This window comes from Brachyhypopomus gauderio, chromosome 18 (genome assembly GCF_052324685.1).
Source record: "Brachyhypopomus gauderio isolate BG-103 chromosome 18, BGAUD_0.2, whole genome shotgun sequence".
NCBI lineage: Eukaryota > Metazoa > Chordata > Actinopteri > Gymnotiformes > Hypopomidae > Brachyhypopomus > Brachyhypopomus gauderio.
Window position 1 is genome coordinate 12,510,381 of NC_135228.1, and position 21,146 is coordinate 12,531,526.

Here is a 21,146-nt window from a genome sequence, read left to right on the forward strand (position 1 = left end):
GTATACAAATAAACAGAATAGTATTAAAATAATGTCATTCAGGAGAATAGGGGAGGGCATAGTATTTTATTAAACCAGAACAAAACAATCACTCCTCACCGATTAACCAAACACATCGGCTTGGCTTACGGATGCATGGTGACGTGACTATAGCTTTCTCGTGGTCTCCATTAAGCCAATGCCAAAGCAACTCCAACCAAACCCACGAGGCCACGGTTAGTTTCTGGTGGGTTTTGCCCTGATATCGTCCAGCGTGGATGCCAGGGTGTTAAAGAGGTCATCACGTTCAAACCTTTATGAGTAGTGTTGACTGATATGAGGTACTCTACAGTTAAACAGTAATAGTTGATTCCTTAGTGCCTAGGCTGTTAGCACAACCTCATAAATTAATCCTAACTGTACTGTTAAACACTGTAGCACAAAGCAAATGAACACCTCCCACTGGGCTGCATGCAACACACACAAACACACACAAACTGGAATCTGGTAATAGTAAAATGTATAAAGGAGTACAACTGAGGTAATGGCTTTTGGCAAGGTTTTAAAATCACAGAAAGAAGACTTCTTTTCACTCCGCAACGCAAGAATCTGAAAAGGGCTTGTATTAAGAGACTAAGCTAATGGCCTGTGACAAGTGTCCAGGCAACTGTGAACAATTCATAAATCATTCGAGAGAGGAAAGTAAATTCCGCAAAAATAAATTTAAACTTTATACATAGTCTCTTTAATCTGGAAGAGCTTCTTCATGCAGTAGTGGTCGGTGGTTTTTTGCAACAATCTATCTTTATTCTTTTTTTATGGATAAAAAAAAAAGAATAATCTAAAATAATTATAGAATAAAGTTCTTTAACCATTAGATGTAAGTCACTTAGAAGTCACGGCAGCACATGAACAAAAATAAAGAATAAATAAGGTAAATAAATTAATGTATGTAAATTAGATTGTTTCTTTTTACCATCAGTAATACTAGCAAATCTCGTAGCAGGCGTCCAATAAAACGGGAGTGAGCAGTAGGACCGATAGCATCTATCCTGTCACGTTCCTTAATGTAAGGAAATAACATGAAGCTGTGCCAAACACACGCACGCACGCACACACACACACACACACACGGACACACCCCGCCGACTGCAGTGAAGCTACACTTCACTGGTGCAGCAGGTGGGCCGAACACATGGCTGCCCACGGCTGCAGCACACTTCAGCCTGCCAGGAAGCAGGATGGGAGTGGGCGGGGCCTGGGCGGAGCCTCATTTGCTCCTTACGCGGCTCACCAAGCCGTGCAGCTTCTCGCAGTGGTCCAGCTTCATGGTCTCGGCCTTCTGCTTCAGCCGCTCGTCTCGGTACAGCTGGCCCAGGTTAGCCAGGTCCGACTCTGTGATGGGGGGAATGTGAAGGCACGTGACCTCTACAGCGACCGCAGTGTGTGGTTGTGATGGACAGCCTGACACTCCAGGAGGAGCAGCTAAGAAGCTCTTCACACACAAGTCGGTGGTCATTCATAAATTATACATAAGGTTGAGTAACTATATATGATAATAGTATCTGTTCAGTAAAGTCACCAGACATTTTTATGGCATTACCCCGAGCATAATAGTTTTACACCTTTACAATTCAGTTTGAAGTAGTGAGGGCACTCACTCTGTTGTTTCTCCTTCCAGCAGCTGTTCTGGAGATGGTCTATATACTCCGTCTCGATGGTCTTTTCCAGTTCATCCAGTGCCGCACCGTGATACTCCTTGTCAAATCTCTTATCCACGTAGTAGGGTATGCCCATGTTCTGGGTTTCCCTGGACACCACCAACCCCATGGACCTGTAGGACAACGAGAGTGTCCTCTTATCACCGTAGATATGGACACAAACAAAAACACACTCCCAAGATGGGGCTAACCCCATTAACCTCTGAAACAGAAAGCTGGTTCTTTGTAAGAGGACAAACAACCAGTTTCTTTCTGCCTGGTCCAACAGTCCTAGTAAAAGTCCAGATATCAGCTGGGCAAGTTGACATTCCAGTAATCTACACTGGTTAACAAAGGGTTAAGAATGGTACTCACGGTTTATAGAAGAGGCTGTAAGGGGGGTTAGTGGCCATCAGCTGTGTTACAACAGAGATGAGGATGAGCACTAGCACTGGTAGCAGCTGCAGAACCGCTGTGAACGTGTTCTTTACACACACACACACACACAAACATACACATACAACTATTACATTAACTAGTTCATCTTAAACATAGTAACTATTTAATCTTACAACAAATGTGGAGTTAATGTTGGCGTAGGCCAGCTTCTAGCCTTAGACGCCCAATAGGATGATTGGTTAAACGGACAAACGAGGTAACGGACAAACGAGGTAACGGACAAACGAGGTAACGGATAAACGAAAGACACAGACAGTGACGGACCTGGCTGCGATTATCCTCCACATCCTCTTCCCGTCTCTCATACACACGGCGTCGCCGCGGCTGGTAGACATGTGAGTACGAGGCTCCTCTGTTGGTGTAGACATGGATGTTGCCTGCAATAAATCAATGGAGATTAGGTATTGATGCACATCATGCCCCATTTATGAATGAAATGCAAAATCTACACAAGCAATTACCAATTTCCCTCAAATGTTTCAATGTCTCACTAATTCAAAAGAATTTTTTACAACTTCGGTATTGATAGCCTTAGACTTGGGCTAACCTGTTGGAAACCTTCCCCCAAAGAACACGTTAAACAGCTCCTCCGGGGAGATGTCGGCCTCAAAGTCCCTGTGGAAGGTGCGGTGGAATCCACGCGCGTGCCGTGGAGGGTCTGGAGAATTGCTGCTCGTTTCTGCAGCTCCCTGTTCTCCACACTGATCGTACTGTTGCCTCTTCTCCGAGTTACTCAGCACTGCGTAGGCATTACCGATGGCTGCCAGGTAGAGCGAGAGGTGCATTAGACAGCTAGCGCTGGAAAGCGAGTGTGAAGGCTACGATAAGAGCCGACTGCAATGCTAAAGTCAAACGCGCCGAGTTGCTTGACGCGGAAGGAGGATCAGCAGTTCCATATATTTCATACGTTCACACACAGCAATATTTATTGCATTTTTGGATCCAGATGTCAGGATTTTAAGCAATCTTTGTACATGACACTGTAACAAGGGACTGTGCCTACCTTTAAAAGCATCAGTGGCCCCAGGGGCGAAGTTCTTGTCTGGGTGGAAGCGCAGAGCGAGCTTTCGATAAGCCTTCTTCAGGTCCTCGTCGCTGGCGTCCTTTGGCACTCCCAGGATTTCATAGAAGTCCTTGCATCTTTTTATCCTGCCAGCATTAAAGACCAGGGTACAGCCGAACGAAAGTGGACTAATCCGACCGACTATTGCCTGGCCTGGACGGACTGCGGGGCAAGCCTGTGACTTATCGTGCCGAGCGTGCAGGTGAGTGTGCGTACCTGAGGACGCCCTGCCTCTGCTCTTCCGTGTAGCTCTTGTCTTCGCCGTGCCCCTTCCCGCCCTCTCCAGCGCTGTGGCGCTGGTGCTGCCGCTGGCCACGGACGTCCTCGTCCGCGTTCCTCCAGCCGGGCGGTGGCGTATACGTCCGCTCTGTCTCGGGGGCTGCCGCGCTCCCGTTCTTCACAATGGCGTCAATGAGGACTGGTTGTTACAATTGAAGCATGCAATAGAGTACGCAGGGTTACACATATGCTTCTTACGAATCTCAATAAACATTCTTACGAATATGAAAACAAACAGGACTGTGTAAAAACAAGACATGTGCAAAATGGACAGATCAGTGATGAAACGTACACACAACTTTCACAAGCGCAGAGGCTAGACACAGAATAAGCTCTAGTTGACTGGATCCTCATGTTATTCGCAGTGTCTTGGTGCCAGCTGCGTAACCTTAACAAATCCAGATAGTTAACGTTTTCAGACAGATCAGCAAAGACTTGAACGTCTGAATTATACAAGTGGGTCTTCTCTGCACAGCAAGCAAGCGCATTTAAGATTTGGGCAACTCAGTGGGCCTCGGATTATGCAACACAGATACAATATCCACACGCTGCACTTTCTATTTCAGCGTTCAGACCTGCCAGCCGGTTAACTGGCTCCCAAACAGATCCGATTCGCCAAGAATCACAGGCTACTGACCTCTGGCTCGGGTGCTGGGGTAGATCTTCTGCGCTTCATACAACATCTGCAAAGCTTTTTCCTTCCGCCCCGATCGCAGACATACTTTAGCCTTTTCTATCAGTCTGTCGGACTCCTCTTTGTCCGTCTCAAAGCCCGGCATGTCTGCGGCGTATTAACGGCCTAATGTGGCACTCACACCTCAGCTCGGTGTCGCTTATGTTGACGACCCAGTGACAGCTGCACACACAGCCTGCCAGAACCACACAAGATGGAAACTAGCAATAAATAAATACTGGAGTGAGGCAATAAAAGCGTGTTTGAGGTTAAAGCAGAATGAGCGGGTCACATTTACCTCAGTTAACACTGGACGGGCGAGCTCGCGACACTAGCGCGTGAACGAGCTAACTAACTAGCTTGCCAGCTAGCTGGAAGCTAATTATCTAGCAAATTCTTTTCCGGTTTCCCGCAGCATGTCATATTAGTCGTAAACGCAGTTCACTCCTCCGTGAATAACTCGTTATTGGGAACAGCATGTCTGAAACGGTGGCTCGTTTTATAACACTAGCACGTCCGACTAAGACGCGAACACATACATGTAGCGACCGCCATCGCTAACAGGAACCGGAAGTGTGAGCGTGACGTGTGTGTTTGACAGCACGTGCGCTAACTGAGGGTCCCGCCCCTCGATGTTATTTTGGGATCTCGTGAAATCGGGCTCTTCTTTATAGATTTTGCACTTCAATACGTGTAAGAATCCTGCATAATCCATAGTCTTTCTGAGTTATACAACAATTCAGAAAAAAATAAAAATAAAAAAATATTTCTATTACAGCTTGTTTTGAAAAGACGCTTGAGATTTCCTTAAACATAAAACTGGATACAGATTAGATGTGGGACTTTGATATCAGTCGCAATTGCGGCGTTGTCTCTGTAAATCTTAATTTGAGCTTGTTGTTATTTTTGGTAAATACCATATACGGGATTTGGGGTTTTCTCAGTTTCATTTCTTACATATCTTAGTAATAACATGTGCTGTAGGTCCAACTGAAACAGTTGAAGTTTGACTGAAGGTTGAAACGTGTTGTCACATTTGTTCTCTTTTATATGTTTATAAAGGGTTAGAATTATGCTTAGTGTTGGACGGTTTATAATTATCCTTAATGCTGGATATCCTTTGGAAAATACTCTTTGGGTCCCGGTTTTGCTGCTCGCTGCAATATAGCAAATTGCCATTTGTTAGTAATTTATGCTAACGTCAACAGAAAATAGCTATCCTATGCATATGCAATATTTTTCCTCTATGCAATTAATAAAAACCACTATAAAGGTCTAAACTGGAGAGACATTTTCTTAATAGGCTATTTTACTTTTCATTAATATTTGAACTTTTTAATGAAAAATGCTACGCAATCACTTTCACTGTTACTTTATAATGATTTATTTTCAAATACATTCTTCCACATGACAGAAAAATTAAGAGTCAAGGTCTATATTTGCAAAAAATAAAAAATAAGTTGAATCTTCAGCCTTAAGTTTTACTTTGAAAGGGCCATGAAGAGACAATATTGCACCTTCTGTGTATGGGTGGGGCTTCAAGAGAGCCGAGTAAGTTTATTGGCCTGCTCCGACCCCGAGGAGATCTCTGCTGAGATCTTGGTCTTCACTGTCGAGTATTGTACTGTGGACGGAGGACATCTGTGGTGAATCTGTGACTGTCAACAGAGAAAGAGACAGGTTAGATCACTGCCTTTTTCAAGCAAGTATTTAATCTACTTCCAACAAATATTTACCAGTGTCTGTATTTATTGATCTCACAGAGACCAGTGCGATGTTTTCTTTCTCCACAATGCTGGGTATATTGCTGTAAAAACATTAAACCAAAGACAAGAATATTGTTAAATATTATTAAAATATTATTGTTAATGCATTTGCTCATATGCTATCAGAAATCAGAATGTTTGCATTTTAATTCATACCTTTCCAATATCACAGAGTCTTTAACACCTAGAAGATACATTTACAAACCTCATACATTCATATACACTAAGGCTTTGTGAAAATATTTTATTTAATCTGAACCCCATCATAAATACGCTCAAAAATTCATCTCACCCTCCTCCTTTGTGCTATGACACCGTCCTTTGAGATTAACTGCTGTTACCAAGATTATCATAACAATGATCAAAATGAGAATGAAACTCATCACACCTGTATGGAGTTAACAGAAACATGCAAATCCATCACAAATATTAAAACAACAGCCAGAAACCTCTAACGCATTCTGTTGTCTGAATCTTGACAACATTTCAAGTGCAGCCTACCAAAAGCTAACATTGTGAGACTGTTGCTTTGTGAGTTTGTGGACGTGGCTTGAGTAACATCCTCTTGTGAGCTTCTATTTGAGACCTGGTTGGTTGTGGGGCTTTCAGAAAGTTCTGGATAACCACAGAAAACACATTAAAAAATGTTTCAATTGCACAAAATCCAGCACAAGTACATTTAGTAAGAGGATCCTGTGTTTATACCAGACATACAGAAAACTGCAGAGATGAAAGAAACCCTTAAAAGTTGTAGTTCCCAGTATAAGATTACTACTTTGTGTCATGTATTAACTGATGTATAAACTGATATCACATACATATACAGTGTGTGTGTGTATATATATACTTTATTTATTTTCCACCATAATTTGCAAATAAATTCTTTAAAAATCAGACAATGTGATTTTTTTTTTCATTTTGTCTCATGTTTTTCTCATGTATGTATGTATACACACACTAAAGTAAGATTTACTCAAATTTAGAAGGAGATAATACAAATTGTAGTGAAGTACACAAAGTAGACAACACATTGTTTCGGACAGAGATCCAAAAACAAGGCAAACCCACACAGCTGAAAACTGTAATGAAACTGATCTGTTCTGCGATAATATCCAGTGCTATCTCTTATGTTATATTCCTGATTCTAGGAGATCCAAAGACATGTGCAGTTAGAAAGGATGAAAGGAGATACCTGAATTATTAGCCACAGTGGAGGTGGAGGAGGTGGGGGTGGAGGTGGAGGTGGAGATTTGGCTCTGTTCCACATTAGAGTTTTCATTCATGTGCGATGAATATGTTGTTGATACTGGGTTCAAGAACTTGGTTTCTCCTGCAATGTACAAAATATGTATGACATCGTCTCTGAAATACTAAAACCTATTAGTGTTGGCATGGCACAGTGGCACAGATGATGAGTTGTTCAATGCATTGTTCTGATGCACTGATCTCACTGTCCATAAGGGTTTGTTAAGAGTACTCATAACATCACTCTGAAGGTATGGACGCTTCCACTTACCTGTGGTGCTAGCAGGAGTGGAAATATTAAAGCCTCCTGACATACTTATATTGCCTTGTGAGAGTGAAATGCAAAAGATCTCATTATATTACTAATTTAATTCAGTTCAAAACTTTATTGTCCAGTTCATATATTTTAAAAATAAATAACATATAATTTATGTTATATAAAACACAATGAATAAAAATAGAATATTATATTATATAAACAAATAACATATAATAATAATAATGTATAATATAATTTAATAATATAAATATATATTATAAAAAATATTAGAAATACATAACTCATGTAAAATGACTCCATAAATTATTAAACTTTGTATAATTAAGGTCAGCCTCAAAGTTATAGGAGGGATACAAAATGTTAATTTCTTATTAATCATATAAAGGTGATGCAAAATCCAAAATGTCATTTGAGTGTTTTATGAGTGATATGGTGCCAGTGGATCACCTGTGTGCTGTGCTGATGTTGGGGTTAGGCTAGCAGGGGTCTCAGTCACGGAGATGTTGCTGAACATTCCTTTAGTTCCTTGAAGATGTGTTAAAACTGGTGGAGTTGTTTTCACTGTGAAAACAACACTGTATATGATTAATGTATACATTTAATTTCTCCCTCTAGATAAAAGTCTGACTTCAAATAGAGTGAAGTCAGCTATTTTACTTACTTTAATAATTTACCAATTCATAAATTTTACGATTTAAAAAAATTGTTCAGTTCAGAGCAAATGTTAATATATCAGACTTAACAAATGTGTGTTGCAAACTTGAGGGATAACAGTACAACAGTAGGATATTACAATTCAAGCTATTATGCACACTTCACTTATAACATATTGGCAACCAATAGGTTATATAGATGGGTTCAGCATCAGAACTGTAAGGATGCTGGCTTAAATTCGGAACATTAAATCCCCAACATAAGTGAATTCCCAACATAAGACCCTTCAAAACCCTTCAATACCATAATGTAAAAAATCTCTATTGAACTGCAAACAGAGCTCCAGCTCATCAGATTGTATGGTTTTATTACTAAAAATCATTTAGGAATGAGCTCAAAAGAGAACTTTAACTTTTCCCAGAGACTTTTCCCCAAAACTATTCACCACATGCTGAGAGCTGATATGATATGCTGATATGAGAACTTTACGTCGTTCCCTTATCAAACCACATTATCCTTGTGAATGCAACTGTTCAGTTGTTCGACACCAGTACATTGTTGATGTGGAGAGACACGCATGATACTGACCTGCTGAGATAAGAGGAAGAGACACCCAACAGAGAAACAGAGCACACAAGAGCACGTCCATGACTCAGTCCTGAGAGCGTGTAGGCCACTTCTGTGAAGAGCTGATGGTCGTTAACAGAGTTCACTAGGCATAGACGAATACCAAAAGAAGAGAGATAAATGGATCTGTGAAGTACAGATATATGAATGAGTGAATGAGTATATTCATGAATATATGAATCAGCTCTTGAGAATCGGTTTCCTGTGCTGACAGAAGAATGAGATGGAGTGTGGTGTAGTTGTATCCTGGCGAGCGAGTGTGTGTATGTCTGTGTGTGTGCTGGGCCAGTGCGTGGGCCATTTCAGGATTGAGGGAGAGGTGGCTGTGGACCCTGATGGATCTGCACAACTTCCTGTGGATGAATGGCAGGAAGCAGATGCAATATAGTCATGGAAAATCAGCCCCTACTGACTGAATGTGTGGCACAAACAGGGCCGAAGTAAAACAGTAGAACGGTTCTCTTAAACTATATGAACAACTAAGTAAAACAGTAGAACTGTTCTCCCAAATGGACAACTCACTGGCTTTTGTATATAAAATGGCCTGAAGTCTCTTGATAAAGGTTCAAAATTAGGTTCAAAATTAACATCTAGTTAAAATGGTCAGTGTAACTTTCTCACCACAGGTTCAGCAAAGGAACAGAGACAGTATACTTCATGCATATTTTATTCAAGAGTAAAAAAAGTGATTTGTCCCATAGGGCATGCTTACAATGTGTGTTATCATTTAGGAAGTAAAATGCAAAAACATAGATCAAGAAAATTACAAGAAAAGAAGAGTCACAAGTTGAAGTCCTTTAAACTCCTTTGAAGTCAACCACATCTGGACCAAACAAGGATCAGAAAACAGTGAAAAAAACACAAGTTTAATTGTAATAATAATAATAATAATAATAATAATAATAATATCAACAATTATAATGAGAATATATTTTTCCTTTTAAAAGTGAGACACAGGATTTTCATTGTGCCAGATTTGTTTACATTTGAATAAACCATGCGATCATGCTTTGGCAGCCTGAATGTTGCTTTTCACTGAGTAATATGTTCATTCACACTACTGAACAACTTCTGTACACCAACAGAAAAAACAAGTTTTCACACCTCAAAGAATGAGATAGAGAGAGAAAGAGAGAGAGAGAGAGAGAGAGAGAGAGAGAGAAAGAGAGAGAGAGAGCCAGTGCCTGTACAGCAACATGGACGTAATTTTGGGGGGGGGGACAGGGGGGACATGTCCCCCCCACTTTTTCAAAAGCCGGCTTTGGTCCCCCCCAGTTTTTACGGTTAAAACCAAATATTTAACTAGCGACAAATCCATGTCCCCCCCACTTTTGAAATCAAAATTACGTCCATGTACAGCAAAACCAATAATAAAATCAACCATAACAAAATAATGTTGATGAAAAATGGAAGGGAAAATAAATTAAGGACAGAAGATTACAAAATGTTATATATATATATATATATATATATATATATATATATATATATATATATATATATATATATATATATATATAAAACAAAGTTGAGCTTTACAAATATAATCTGAAGAGGGAAAGAATTCAAATCTACTATATTGAAACACATCACAATTATCATTTTCACATATCAATAAGGAACTTAATTGCATGCATTGATGCGTTCCATACCATAGATGCTGTTAAAAATTCATTGTCCTCAACATTGTCCATCATTATAATTAATCATATATTTATATATATGTATATTTATATATATATATATTGATTTGACTTGCAAAACATATTATGTGCATTCTCTCTCTCAAGTTACAGGCAGATGAGAAACAATCAAGTAGGTGGTGATAAAGGTCAACCCCAGTCTTCCTCGGCGACCCCTCTTCCTTAGTGCTTATCCCCAGAACAGACGGTCGGGTTAATGAGTCCACAGCCCACAAGCACCCCTTTATGGCATATCTCCCCCCAGAAAACCCAATAAATTGAACAAACATAAAAAAAAATCAATAAATAAAAATACTCCGGTAAGATTGCATTGCAAGTAACAAAATGTACATATTTTTCTTTTTAAATGTCCTTTCTTACAAACGTTTCATTTTTTTTTTATTTCAAATTTTGTATTTATTAATACTAGTAGCAAAACATGTTAAACAGTGCGATAATTTCATTATAAGATGGACTCATGAAGAAAACTCTTAATCAAAATATTACAATGTGTGCGTGGCATTGGTACTGGCTGGTCACTCCACACCGATGAGTTGCAATGGATGAGCCTGAAGACAGAGTTCTAATTCTTAGACCCCGCCCACTTGGTGCATGGGTGGCGTCATTAAGAAGTTGGCAGACTGGCCATAGGTACTGCCCCCTGTCTGTTAAAGACACCTCCAGCCCTTAGCTAACATCACCCCACCCTACCCCCTGGGGCAAAAACACAACCCAACCCCTCCCTTCCTACCCTGTTCAGCACACCCAAAGTGGCAAAACTTTGCCTAAACAGTGAGAAACCCACATACAGTAAATCTGGCAGCAAAAACGAGCCTCCCACCCACATGCAGGAAAGATTTGAACTCGAACAGTTTGCCTCTCTAATTGGATGCCGCTACAGTGTTGGATTCGTATGTGAAGTCGTGTCATGTTGGTATCGGGAGGCCTTAAATTACGGGCTTGGCAATATCCCGCCCCACGGAGGGGCGACAGCATTGGGCTCGGCTGCAGGCAGGCGCCCGCCACATCACTGGATGTTGCTGTTGTCGTCGGTGCCGTTGGCCTCAGACATGTTCATTTTGCCCATGGAATGGCCAACGTGGTTGACCCCATCTTTGCGGGGCGGCATGCGTTCGTTGATGCGGTCGAGGCCTTTAGCCTCCTCGAAGCTGCTGATCTTGTGCTGTGGAGAAAAGCCACGGATGGCTGTGGAAAGGGACAACACGGGACCCAGTGAGCAGCAGAACTCAAGGTTCATGTGGCCTCGTATTTAAAGCTGCATTCTGTATACACTTTTAAAACAGTTAAAAGAAATTCTGTGGCATAATGTGGCTAATGTGTCTCACATATATGACCCAGTCGGCAATTTTTTAATAAATGAGTTTTTATACAGAGCAAAAAAAAAGTGCGAAAGTGTGAGTGTGAAACCGTGATGTAAATATAGTCTTAAGTAAATTAAAGGGGAAGAGTTTGAGCAATATTGCCTTACTCAGTGTCACAGTGCTTAAGGCCCTCAGGTGTTAAGAACAAACATTTTTAATATAAAATTAATGAAATGTCTTCATAAAGTTTTATGTTCTTGATGTTCTTGATAAAAATTCTCTGACTGACTCATTAAAACACTATTTTCAATTATGTGACAGTCTTTTTTAAACTTTGTTTAATAAAACCGTGAATGTTCACAATGAATGTTTTCAGGTTATTTAAACTTTAATGTTCTCAAGAAAAAAACAAATGTAATAAAATGTTCACATTATGTTCGGGTGCAACAAAAACTGCTTTACATTGTAAAACTTGAAGCATTAATCTTAAATTTTAAGCACACACGGTTACACAGCACGTCTTGAGCTTTCTGAAAGTGCGATTCTGAATTGTCACTTCAAATTGAGTTTTCTGGACCTTGGAATCAAAGCTTCATTGCACCCTAGTGACGTTGCTCACTCTAAATACAAGTGCTGCACTGGTAATCTGTATAATCAGATTTTGTTTTGCTGTTAATAAAAAATGTCTAGGGTAATCCAAACATTGATTGTTTGGCCTGAAGGTGCATTAATGTGTTGTTGACATTCAGACTGTTCCCAAATGCCAAAAAGAATAAAGGTCAGACTAAAACTAAAACTCAGAGTCAGTGAGAGTGGAATTTTGAAAATACAGAAAACTGAGCGAAAAAGATCCCTGTATGATGACGGTGAAAGATTTAAGTTAATCATAAACATGACAGTTTGTTATTCGCTATTTTAACTGTCCTTTACAGAAATTAAGCTAGCTAGCTATCTATACAACATGCCAAATGGAAAAAAATCAAACTCTATAATATCTCCAGTAAACTCCTTACATGACTGGTGTAATTGCTTCTGCTACTTACTGATAATAAAAAAAAAATCCGCTCATTTGGTCTCATTAGTGGTGAGTAACCTCCATGAGTAACTAACTAGCACACAACCAGTTAGTATAACCTCAGTGGTTACACGCAGGATTAAAATACTTTACTAGCTATATTTTTTGTGTGGCATGATGTAGAGAGAGTCTCACATTAGCTGACAGTGAGTTGACAGTGACAACTATGTTATACCAAAATATGGGAACGGTAACATTCTTTGTAGAATGTTCTGATAACAAAATATATTATTTGAGACATAAGGACAACTGGATGCAGTGATAATTTGTTGTTTGTTGAAAGTGTTTGTTTAAGATTGTGCCGAGAGTATTTTCTGTTTTGATCACCAAGAAAATATACAAAAAACCATAAAATAACATCATGAATGTTCACAGAAATTTGAAAATAAATGTTCACATAACCTAAACCTAAATTTCTGGAAACATATATCTTTTAGCTGGAAACAAAACAGAAGAATGCAGCTTTAAATCCCTTTATTAGTTATTTTTTTTATTATTGATCACAGTCAACGGTTATTTAATGTACCGTATAGTTAATGTACCATATTATTAATGCACCATATTATATAAGGTTTCTCATCTCCAGTCCCGGGGCCACGCCACAGTGTCCTGGTAGCAGCAGTTACCAAGCCTTTCCTGAGTGGGATCATGTGTGTCAGAGCATGAGAAACCTAACCGTCTGTAGGCCAGGATGCCCGAGTCGGGTTCTGTCCACTGTGTTAGGGACACACACCGACCTGACTACGCATCACTTCTACTCTTTTCACCCTGCTGGCTCTAGTTGGTCCTCATCAGTGTTGTTATTCCTGATTGTGCATGTTGGATCAGCACAATCTGATCCACAAAAATGGAGTTTTTCCCCATTTCCCCATTTTCCGTCTATATTTGACTCAAAATGAGATACAACAGGCAAAAACTGCATAAGGGTTTTTAATTGCCTTGTGGTGAGATCTACTCAGGCAGTGTGCCAGGCTAACATTATATTTTGTTACACGGAAAGTTATTTTGGATCGTTAATTATCTAGAGAACGGGTGGGACGCTTGTCATTACGGTGACATTACCATATGCAAGTTTATGGAAGGAAGAAGCAGGAGTCACTCAGAATACCGTGGGCTTGTTTTAAGGAGCCGGGAAGTTCTGGTTTCCTTATGCACTCCTTACGGGTGCAGAACATACTTGCATGTCGCTCATCAGCTGTGGTCTGTGGAGTGTATTCGAGAGTGAATTCTCATAGGGGCGATCGTGAGCTTACGAAAGGTGATCTTCGTTCACTGGAGATGTTCTTCACTGTCAGACTGGTGTGTCCCTGATCTTAGATAAGGGTGAGAACTAAACACTACAGGTTCTCATCAGGATCAGACTTGGGCATCGCTGCTGTAGGCAGTGCTGCCCCAGCAGTGGAGATGCGAACCCCTGTATTAAATGCATTTATGTCTATAGTCAATGCCCAAACACCAGGCTTTCCACTTTTGGCACTTGTTTCAGTACATGGAGGCCTGCAGAAGAGGTGAAAACCATTTACTGTAGCTCCATTTCCAGCTGTGAGTTACTGAGGTGTGTCAGCTTTAGAGCGCGTGAGGTTGCGGTTAGGCTAGCACACTCTGGTTGGCTGCGAGTTCCTGAGAGGTCCAGATACCACATGCTATGACCAGAGTCACCTCGTGAGAGCCAGAGAAAATGCAGCACTCAACAAACCAGGTCAAATCATGCTCCTGTTAAACAACATCTCAGAGCATCATGCATTCTTCAGAGGGACATTCCTGCATTGTGCTTTTATCATACAGAAAGAGCACTTTAAATATCTGGTAAAGAGTAAATCCCTTAACTGGAATTATACATAATACGTCTGTAATGTCAGTGAGGAAACAAAGTTCTATGCCTTCGAGAAAAGGCACAAATAAATACTTGTACCTTTGTCACTTTCGTTGCACCAAAGGCACGAGGTACCTCCAAACAATCTATTCTATTTCCTTTCTCCTTTAAAATAACTATATTATTAAGCATTACGGGCAACTGTTAAATGCCAGTAGAAACACAGTTCCCAGATATCTGCCATGCCCTTTCTTTATTCTCTGTGTTCCCTCTGTACAACTCTTCACCTGTGTGAAACACTAGTGGATATAAGCCAGATAACCAGCCGCATGTCCTGCATTTACCTTCTCGGTCCTCTGATTCTGTCTCGATGGCTTCGATGGCTTCGATGGTGGCTGAGGGGGGAGAGGAGGGGAGGTTACACTTGAAGAAGCCATGCAGTGCTAGTAATGCCGAAACAGGCAGCGGCAGGGCACAGCTGGAGCCAGGCAGCAGGCCGCACTGAGACCCCCATAACAACCCCACACACACACAGACGCATGCATGCCAACCAGACTATGGAGCACAGAGCCAAGCAAGCCCAACCTCAGGCACACACACACGCGCTCTCTCCTAGCGACCGCCCCCCTGGCGGCCCCGGGCCTGGAACAGACTCACGCTCGACACACCCCAGTTTACCCCCGAGAGGGGAAAACCGAACCACTGCGGTCCAGCCTTTGGGGCATCTCCCAGATATGGCAGAGGGAACTAGAGAGAGGAGTGCCCCAAAGCCTGGAGTTGGTCAGAGGGTACAGAGAGAGACAGGTGAAAGAGACAGGTGAAAGACACAGGGACAAGGAAAGGAGTAGAGAAAGAGAGGAAGTGGTCAGAGACAGGGGGGAGGGGTCTTTAGTTGGATCATGTGCTCACCACTCTGGAGAGTCTGTTTCCCTCCAGACAGCACTCCACTGGGCAACATGCCGGTCGGGGTCAGCCCCTTTAGAGTCAACACGTTCTCGCTCTCTTCCCTGCACAGAAGTCAAATACATATACACATATATATGTATATATACACACACGTATATATATATATATATATATATATATAAATATATACACACGCATGCACAAACACACACCTAAAACTCCAGCAGTCTCTCTGTCTCACATTAGTGTGGAGTTTCATATGGCACTGACACAGATGAGCAGAAGGTGGAAGTCCTCCTCGTACCTGAGCACAGAGAACATCTTGGCCATCTTCCCAATGGCACGGATTTTGTTCCTAATCACCTCTTTCCGGGCTGCCGCTGCGTTTGCTGTGGGCGGATATGAAAGTTAAACTACAGTCCTCGCCGTCATAAGGAGAGTCTTCTACAGTCGCTAGCATTTAAGGGCGAGGTGTGTTGGGAAAAAGGGGAACAAAAGATACCATCAAAGATCTCTTCTCCGTCGTTCATGAGCTCGTCATCGGAGCAGATGCTCAACACGTTCACCAGCATCTCCGTGACTGCAGAGGAAAAGGGATCAGACCAGGATACCTGCACCTGCCAAACTTCTCACGAGACGTACTGCTGGTGCCACCTGGATCATATCGTACATCTCGCGCTCGTACGGTTTGATGGCAGCTAGCCGAGGTTTACCTTTCTCTCCCACAAAAGGCAGAGACCAGGTGAACACGTCCATAAAGTTGGGTAGCCAGTAGGGATGTGGAGAGCAGTTAAACTGTCGAATGTTCATCACGTTATTCTCGTACTTCAGGACAGCGGCTGACATGAGACACACACACACACACACACACACACACACACACACACACACACACACACACACACACACACACACACACCTTTAAGCATTGCATTCCTATTAAGCAGAGAGATTCAGAAGTAAGTCAGAAGTCTAAATTCAGAAGAACATAACAATCCAGCACTGACTTGCTTGCTGACTTCTTCAACTATTACACTTACAAATTTATGACAATCATGACGAATCAGTTTAAACACATTTATATTCCAAAGTATTTGAATATGTTATTTGTGTGATGAAATCACCAAAGAATGCCATTCAAAAGCAATACATGTATTAACATAGTTTTAAAATAAGCATTTTATAATCCTCTCAATTTTTACATTCTTAATGATTTTAAAGCACAGATATTACCCTTGGGCCACTCTTTAATATTCTTTGGCTTATTTAATTGAACAATAAACACATGACTGCAGATTGGATCAGGCGTTTGGACCACTCTTCTTAAAGAGCAAACCGGACCAGGAGCACACCGGACTAGACCAGCTTTGGCACAGACAATGCACATGAAAACCAAAAAGCCCGGTCTGTCAGATGGAAACTAACAGGTGGAGAGACTCCTACAGACCCTCAGCTCTGTTTACACTCTTTGGTAAGAATTAAAGGCCTAAGAAGGCAGAAATGCTGAAAGATCTCTGCTGTTGTAGTACAACTTCAGTACAAACAACTCAGCACAATCTTTTAGCCCTGTGTCTTAGCCTGCATTTCTTAAGATGTCGATGCTGAACAACTTCCTCAAATCTAATGGTGGCCAGACTGAGCTCTTTGTAACTGGTTCCAGATCAGCTCTTAACGAATCTCTGCTTATATTCCTCCACACTGACAGTTCAGATGCCGTTGCACTTTTCATTTTTCTGAGTTGCATGTTAATCACAAAACTTTCTTCATCTTCTAAAATAAAAAATCACAAAACTCTTCTTGTCTGGTTTTCTGATGCCGTGTCCCTTATTCCTTATTTCTTTTTAGCCTTCTGGACTACGGATTCTACCAGTTTGAGTGGTATATGTTCTTATTATGGTATATGGGCTTACTATGGACAACCACACTGCATCTATGCCTCATGATCAAAATCCATCAGTACCTCATGTTCTCTCCTACCCATCTGATCCCCAAGCGGATCTACTGAGCCAGTCACACTCTCCGGAGCTTCCTCGTCTGACTGCCTGACCTGCTCACTCCATCTGAACTCCAAGATGGACTCCATCTGAACTCCAAGGCTCTGTGGCCATCACTCTCTGAGTTCTACACTTGGCACATGTCCAGTCTTTCAGCAGACTTTCACCTACTTCTCTAAACCTTCTCCTTTCTTAGTATCTTTGTGAATATTTGAGTATCTTTGTGTCTCATTTGCATGTAAATTATCTGCATTAATCAGTAATGCTGAGCTCTTTAAAAATAATAATAAAATGTTTCACAATGGTTCTGGCTGTTTGCACGTTTGCGTGTGCATGACCACGTATTTGTATGTGCGTTCTATAAAGCGTCCACTAGATGGCCCCGTAGAAGCCTGAGGTGTTGACCCTGTTCAATCAGGAGAGATAAAGCCACATGGAAGGAGTCAGTCAAGCTGACAAGCCCTCCCACGCACACATCTCCTCTTTCTACTAGATTCACCAGGGCAAGCAGGCACCATCACGTGTGGATGATCTTAATCACTCACTATAACAAACACTCACTTCCTTTTTTACTACTGCACTCTTTACACCAAATATATAACCAACAGAAATGTCCGGCATCAGCCATTCCCCTCTGACATCACATAAACACAATGCACATAAACACATCACATAAACACAATGCACTATACATCAAATATTTCCAGTGGCACTGGGCTGCTGCTTGACCCACCTTTGTTATTGTAAACATCAAGGTAGTTTGGTGCAGAGAATATGGTGATGAGGGAGGGGAATCCAGTGGTCTGACTCTTCCTGTACATCCGGTATCTGAGAGAGAGAGAGAGAGAGAGAGAGAGAGAGAGAGAGAGAGAGAGAGAGATAAAGAGATGACTTGACCGGACATCAAGACACGGGCCCGTTGAGCGGTGAGATGGAGTGTGTGGGTGAGCAGTAAGTGTGCACAGCGAGGGTGTGCACCGAGGGTAGTGAGAGTGTTGATTCAGAGTGTGCAGTTGAGGGTGCGCAGGGAGAGAGTGCACAGTGAGAGTGTCGATTCAGAGTGCTGTGTGAGGGAGACGGTGTGAGCACTAACACATGCATACATACCCAGCGTCTTGTGCTTCATGTGCCCGGATGACTGATAACAGGTTATTATTCTGTAGGAACTCACACACAGCTGGATAACTGCAAGATGGAGAGAGGGACAGAGAGATCTCAGCTTCTTCCATTTCCCATATCAGTCAACCCAAGTACACTAATAAACACAGAGTCTGCCTGTAATTTCAGTATATAGCCAGCAGGGGGTGAATGAATTATGAATGAGTTATTTCCACCCCCCCCCAATCCCCTGTCCCCACAACATATCTTGTACCTGACATTTTCCTAAAGTGGAAACAAATTCCACACAACTGGATCATTTCAGATTCCAGACAGGAGGCCATTTCAGCGAATGATAACATGGTGGTAGTGTGTAATCTGAAAAAGCAAGAAGAACATATCTGCCCTTGTGGTTCGGACATGTCTCGAACACTGGCTAATCTTAGCAAAACTGCTCAATGCTAACGGTGTTTAGGAGGCAGCCCTAGACCACATTAGAGGGAATGTATATATCCCAGTGAGAGGATAAAGGGTACACTGGAGAAATTAAGACTGCACACAGCATCAGTCTGAGTATCAGGAGGACAGATAGTGCTTGTAAGGCACAGTGACTACACCTGAACAGTTACACACATGCTGGCATTTATAATACAGCTTAAAGCTTCACCAGGTAAACACAACTTAGCAATAAGCTACAGACATTTTGTCACTTCATATTTCTTTGTCTGTCTATCTTTCTTTCTCTCCGTGTTTTCTCTCACCCCCTCCCCTTCCCTAAGTGATCTCAGTAAAACAGAAGGAGATTGAACTACATCCATAATGAGTGGAGTTAATGTTAAGCATTGAGTTTCAAGAGAGTTCCAGTCATAATAAACTTCTAGCTCTCCTCCTCTGCGAGAGTGAGACAGCTCGTTCTCCTCCTCTGTGTGGGAGTGAGACAGCTCACTCTCCTCCTCTGTTTGGGAGTGAGACAGCTCACTCTCCTCCTCTGTTTGGGAGTGAGACAGCTTGCTCTGCTTCCGTCTGAGAGTGAGACACCTTGCTCTGCTTCTGTGTGGGAGTAAGACATCCAGCAGCTTGGAAGCGTGTAAAGTGCAGCTTTAGTAATGGCGGGAAACGAGTGTCAAACAGTCCTCTCTCTTTCTCTTTACTGCACTCTCTTCCCTGAGCTACAGTATCTGCTAATGAGTAGTTACCTCATCGCAATACTACTTCTCTTCATAAATCACTCCTTCCTTACGTCTCTCTCTCTCTCCCTGTCTCTTTCTCTCCCCGTCTCGCTCTCTCGCTCCAATTTCTGTAAGAGGAGTGGGTCGTCATGGCAACACCACACTGCAAAGCCCTCAGGGATTGTGGGATAGATCGCAGAGCTGCGTTGCTGCTGCTGGCTGCAGTGTGGGCCCTGCTCTCGGTCCCTCCCTCCACCACTCCCTCCATCCCTCCCTCCCTCTGTCACTGTTCTTCCTCTCCATGGCTTGTCTTTATTTTCGATCTATTCCTCTCTCACTCCGCCTCTGTACTGCTGCATTAAGAGTTTGGCGGCAGGGAGGGCGGGACCAGGGCTTTGGGGGGCGTACAGGATGGCCATTCTTCTTGTCTTTTGTTTCAGAGATTTAGCTCACATATCCACTGTCAGAACACTCCCCTGTACCCAGGACACAACCATGTCATGACACAGAGTCCCCCCCCCCCCCCCCCCCCCCCCCCTCAGTCCTGCCGTGCGGGCTCCGCGGTGTGCTACACAGATCAAGGAAATGATCAAATATAAATAACATGTAGCTGGTGTAAGGTGTCACACCGCACCGTGTCACAGACCGAAATACCTGTGGCCCGACATTATACGCAGAGGTTCAAAAGACGAGGATGTAAAAAGAAAATAAAGTGTTCCAAAGATGCATGAAGGCTTAAAGCTAAAAGCAGCCCTGTGGTGTATATAGAATAGATAGATTACCCCATATCCAATCCCTTAAGGAGACCTGCAAAAGTCTGACACCGTGTTTCATAAGTTTGCCCAAAGTTTGCAAAAGAGGAACATTTAATGGCATTTATCCTGTATGTGTATGGGCATAGTTATAATAGTCCATCAGATTTTTAACAACAAATCTTGGTGAAAGAGAGGACGAATGTAACAAACGGAGCATTCAGATACAACTCGAGTATCTACAAAATACTAAAGCAAAGAGCTCTTATAAATCCTGAGTTGTCCCTGGTTTATGCAAGCTGCACTTTTCAGTACCAAGATTTTAATGATGCATTTTGACATTGAGCCCACACACTTCAATCTACAAACACCTAACACTCCATATTAGAACAATATACCGCTATGTTTCTTACAATACGAAAATGTAATAGTGTATGTCTGGGCTATTCAACCGAGGGGCAGCCAGTGAAGCCCGTTTACAGGCTTTTGAGTGAAACGTGGAGAACAGAACCCAATTTTCGCCGGTCCCATCTTGGTTAGAGAGGTGTTATTGAAAGAGATGGCGTTTGAAGCAAAATGTGCAGACATCGGGCATGGCCCTGGTGGGCAC

The 21,146-nt window shown here is 42.0% G+C and overlaps 3 protein-coding genes across 5 annotated transcripts in view; all 3 read right to left on the reverse strand.

Moving 5' to 3' along the window:
- Positions 1-47: 47 nt before the first annotated feature.
- dnajc18 (DnaJ (Hsp40) homolog, subfamily C, member 18) lies at positions 48-4,749 on the reverse strand. Its single transcript, XM_076979449.1, has 9 exons — positions 4,452-4,749; positions 4,118-4,349; positions 3,418-3,619; positions 3,142-3,287; positions 2,686-2,898; positions 2,403-2,515; positions 2,055-2,164; positions 1,641-1,813; positions 48-1,374 (listed from the first exon to the last, which is right to left on the reverse strand). The coding sequence occupies exons 2-9, from the start codon at positions 4,257-4,259 to the stop codon at positions 1,250-1,252; spliced, it is 1,224 nt and encodes a 407-aa protein (XP_076835564.1). The 5' UTR covers positions 4,260-4,349; positions 4,452-4,749; the 3' UTR covers positions 48-1,249.
- A 764-nt stretch (positions 4,750-5,513) lies between these two features.
- ecscr (endothelial cell surface expressed chemotaxis and apoptosis regulator) lies at positions 5,514-9,039 on the reverse strand. The gene is made up of 9 exons (XM_076979803.1): positions 8,687-9,039; positions 7,892-8,005; positions 7,436-7,489; positions 7,112-7,249; positions 6,421-6,534; positions 6,212-6,307; positions 6,076-6,103; positions 5,890-5,960; positions 5,514-5,811 (listed from the first exon to the last, which is right to left on the reverse strand). The coding sequence occupies exons 1-9, from the start codon at positions 8,745-8,747 to the stop codon at positions 5,711-5,713; spliced, it is 777 nt and encodes a 258-aa protein (XP_076835918.1). The 5' UTR covers positions 8,748-9,039; the 3' UTR covers positions 5,514-5,710.
- A 1,693-nt stretch (positions 9,040-10,732) lies between these two features.
- The window catches only part of ppp3ca (protein phosphatase 3, catalytic subunit, alpha isozyme), a 34,771-nt gene continuing 24,357 nt past the window's right edge, over positions 10,733-21,146 (reverse strand). Inside the window, exons 7-14 of one of the 3 annotated variants that reach the window (XM_076980308.1) lie at positions 18,625-18,702; positions 18,251-18,345; positions 16,237-16,362; positions 16,026-16,103; positions 15,828-15,912; positions 15,527-15,624; positions 14,962-15,012; positions 10,733-11,613 (exon numbers count right to left, since the gene is read on the reverse strand). In XM_076980308.1, the coding sequence (XP_076836423.1) occupies positions 11,435-11,613; positions 14,962-15,012; positions 15,527-15,624; positions 15,828-15,912; positions 16,026-16,103; positions 16,237-16,362; positions 18,251-18,345; positions 18,625-18,702 (790 nt within the window). In that variant the 3' untranslated portion in view covers positions 10,733-11,434. Of the gene's footprint in view, positions 11,614-14,961; positions 15,013-15,526; positions 15,625-15,735; positions 15,913-16,025; positions 16,104-16,236; positions 16,363-18,250; positions 18,346-18,624; positions 18,703-21,146 lie in introns of those variants that run through there. The other 2 variants (XM_076980309.1, XM_076980310.1) reach the window with 2 other exon arrangements.

What these genes read in the sequence shown, in the direction of transcription:
- dnajc18 (XM_076979449.1), bottom strand. Translation starts at nt 4,259, where the DNA reads ATGCCGGGCTTTGAGACGGACAAAGAGGAGTCCGACAGACTGATAGAA. An exon ending in GGCCACTGATGCTTTTAAAG is followed by an intron (nt 2,899 to 3,141) that starts GTAGGCACAGTC and finishes TCTACCTGGCAG; the next exon opens with CCATCGGTAATGCCTACGCA. An exon ending in TACAGCCTCTTCTATAAACC is followed by an intron (nt 1,814 to 2,054) that starts GTGAGTACCATT and finishes GTTGTCCTACAG; the next exon opens with GTCCATGGGGTTGGTGGTGT.
- ecscr (XM_076979803.1), bottom strand. Translation starts at nt 8,747, where the DNA reads ATGGACGTGCTCTTGTGTGCTCTGTTTCTCTGTTGGGTGTCTCTTCCT. An exon ending in TCTTCCTCTTATCTCAGCAG is followed by an intron (nt 8,006 to 8,686) that starts GTCAGTATCATG and finishes TTGTTTTCACAG; the next exon opens with TGAAAACAACTCCACCAGTT. An exon ending in CACTCCTGCTAGCACCACAG is followed by an intron (nt 7,250 to 7,435) that starts GTAAGTGGAAGC and finishes TGTACATTGCAG; the next exon opens with GAGAAACCAAGTTCTTGAAC.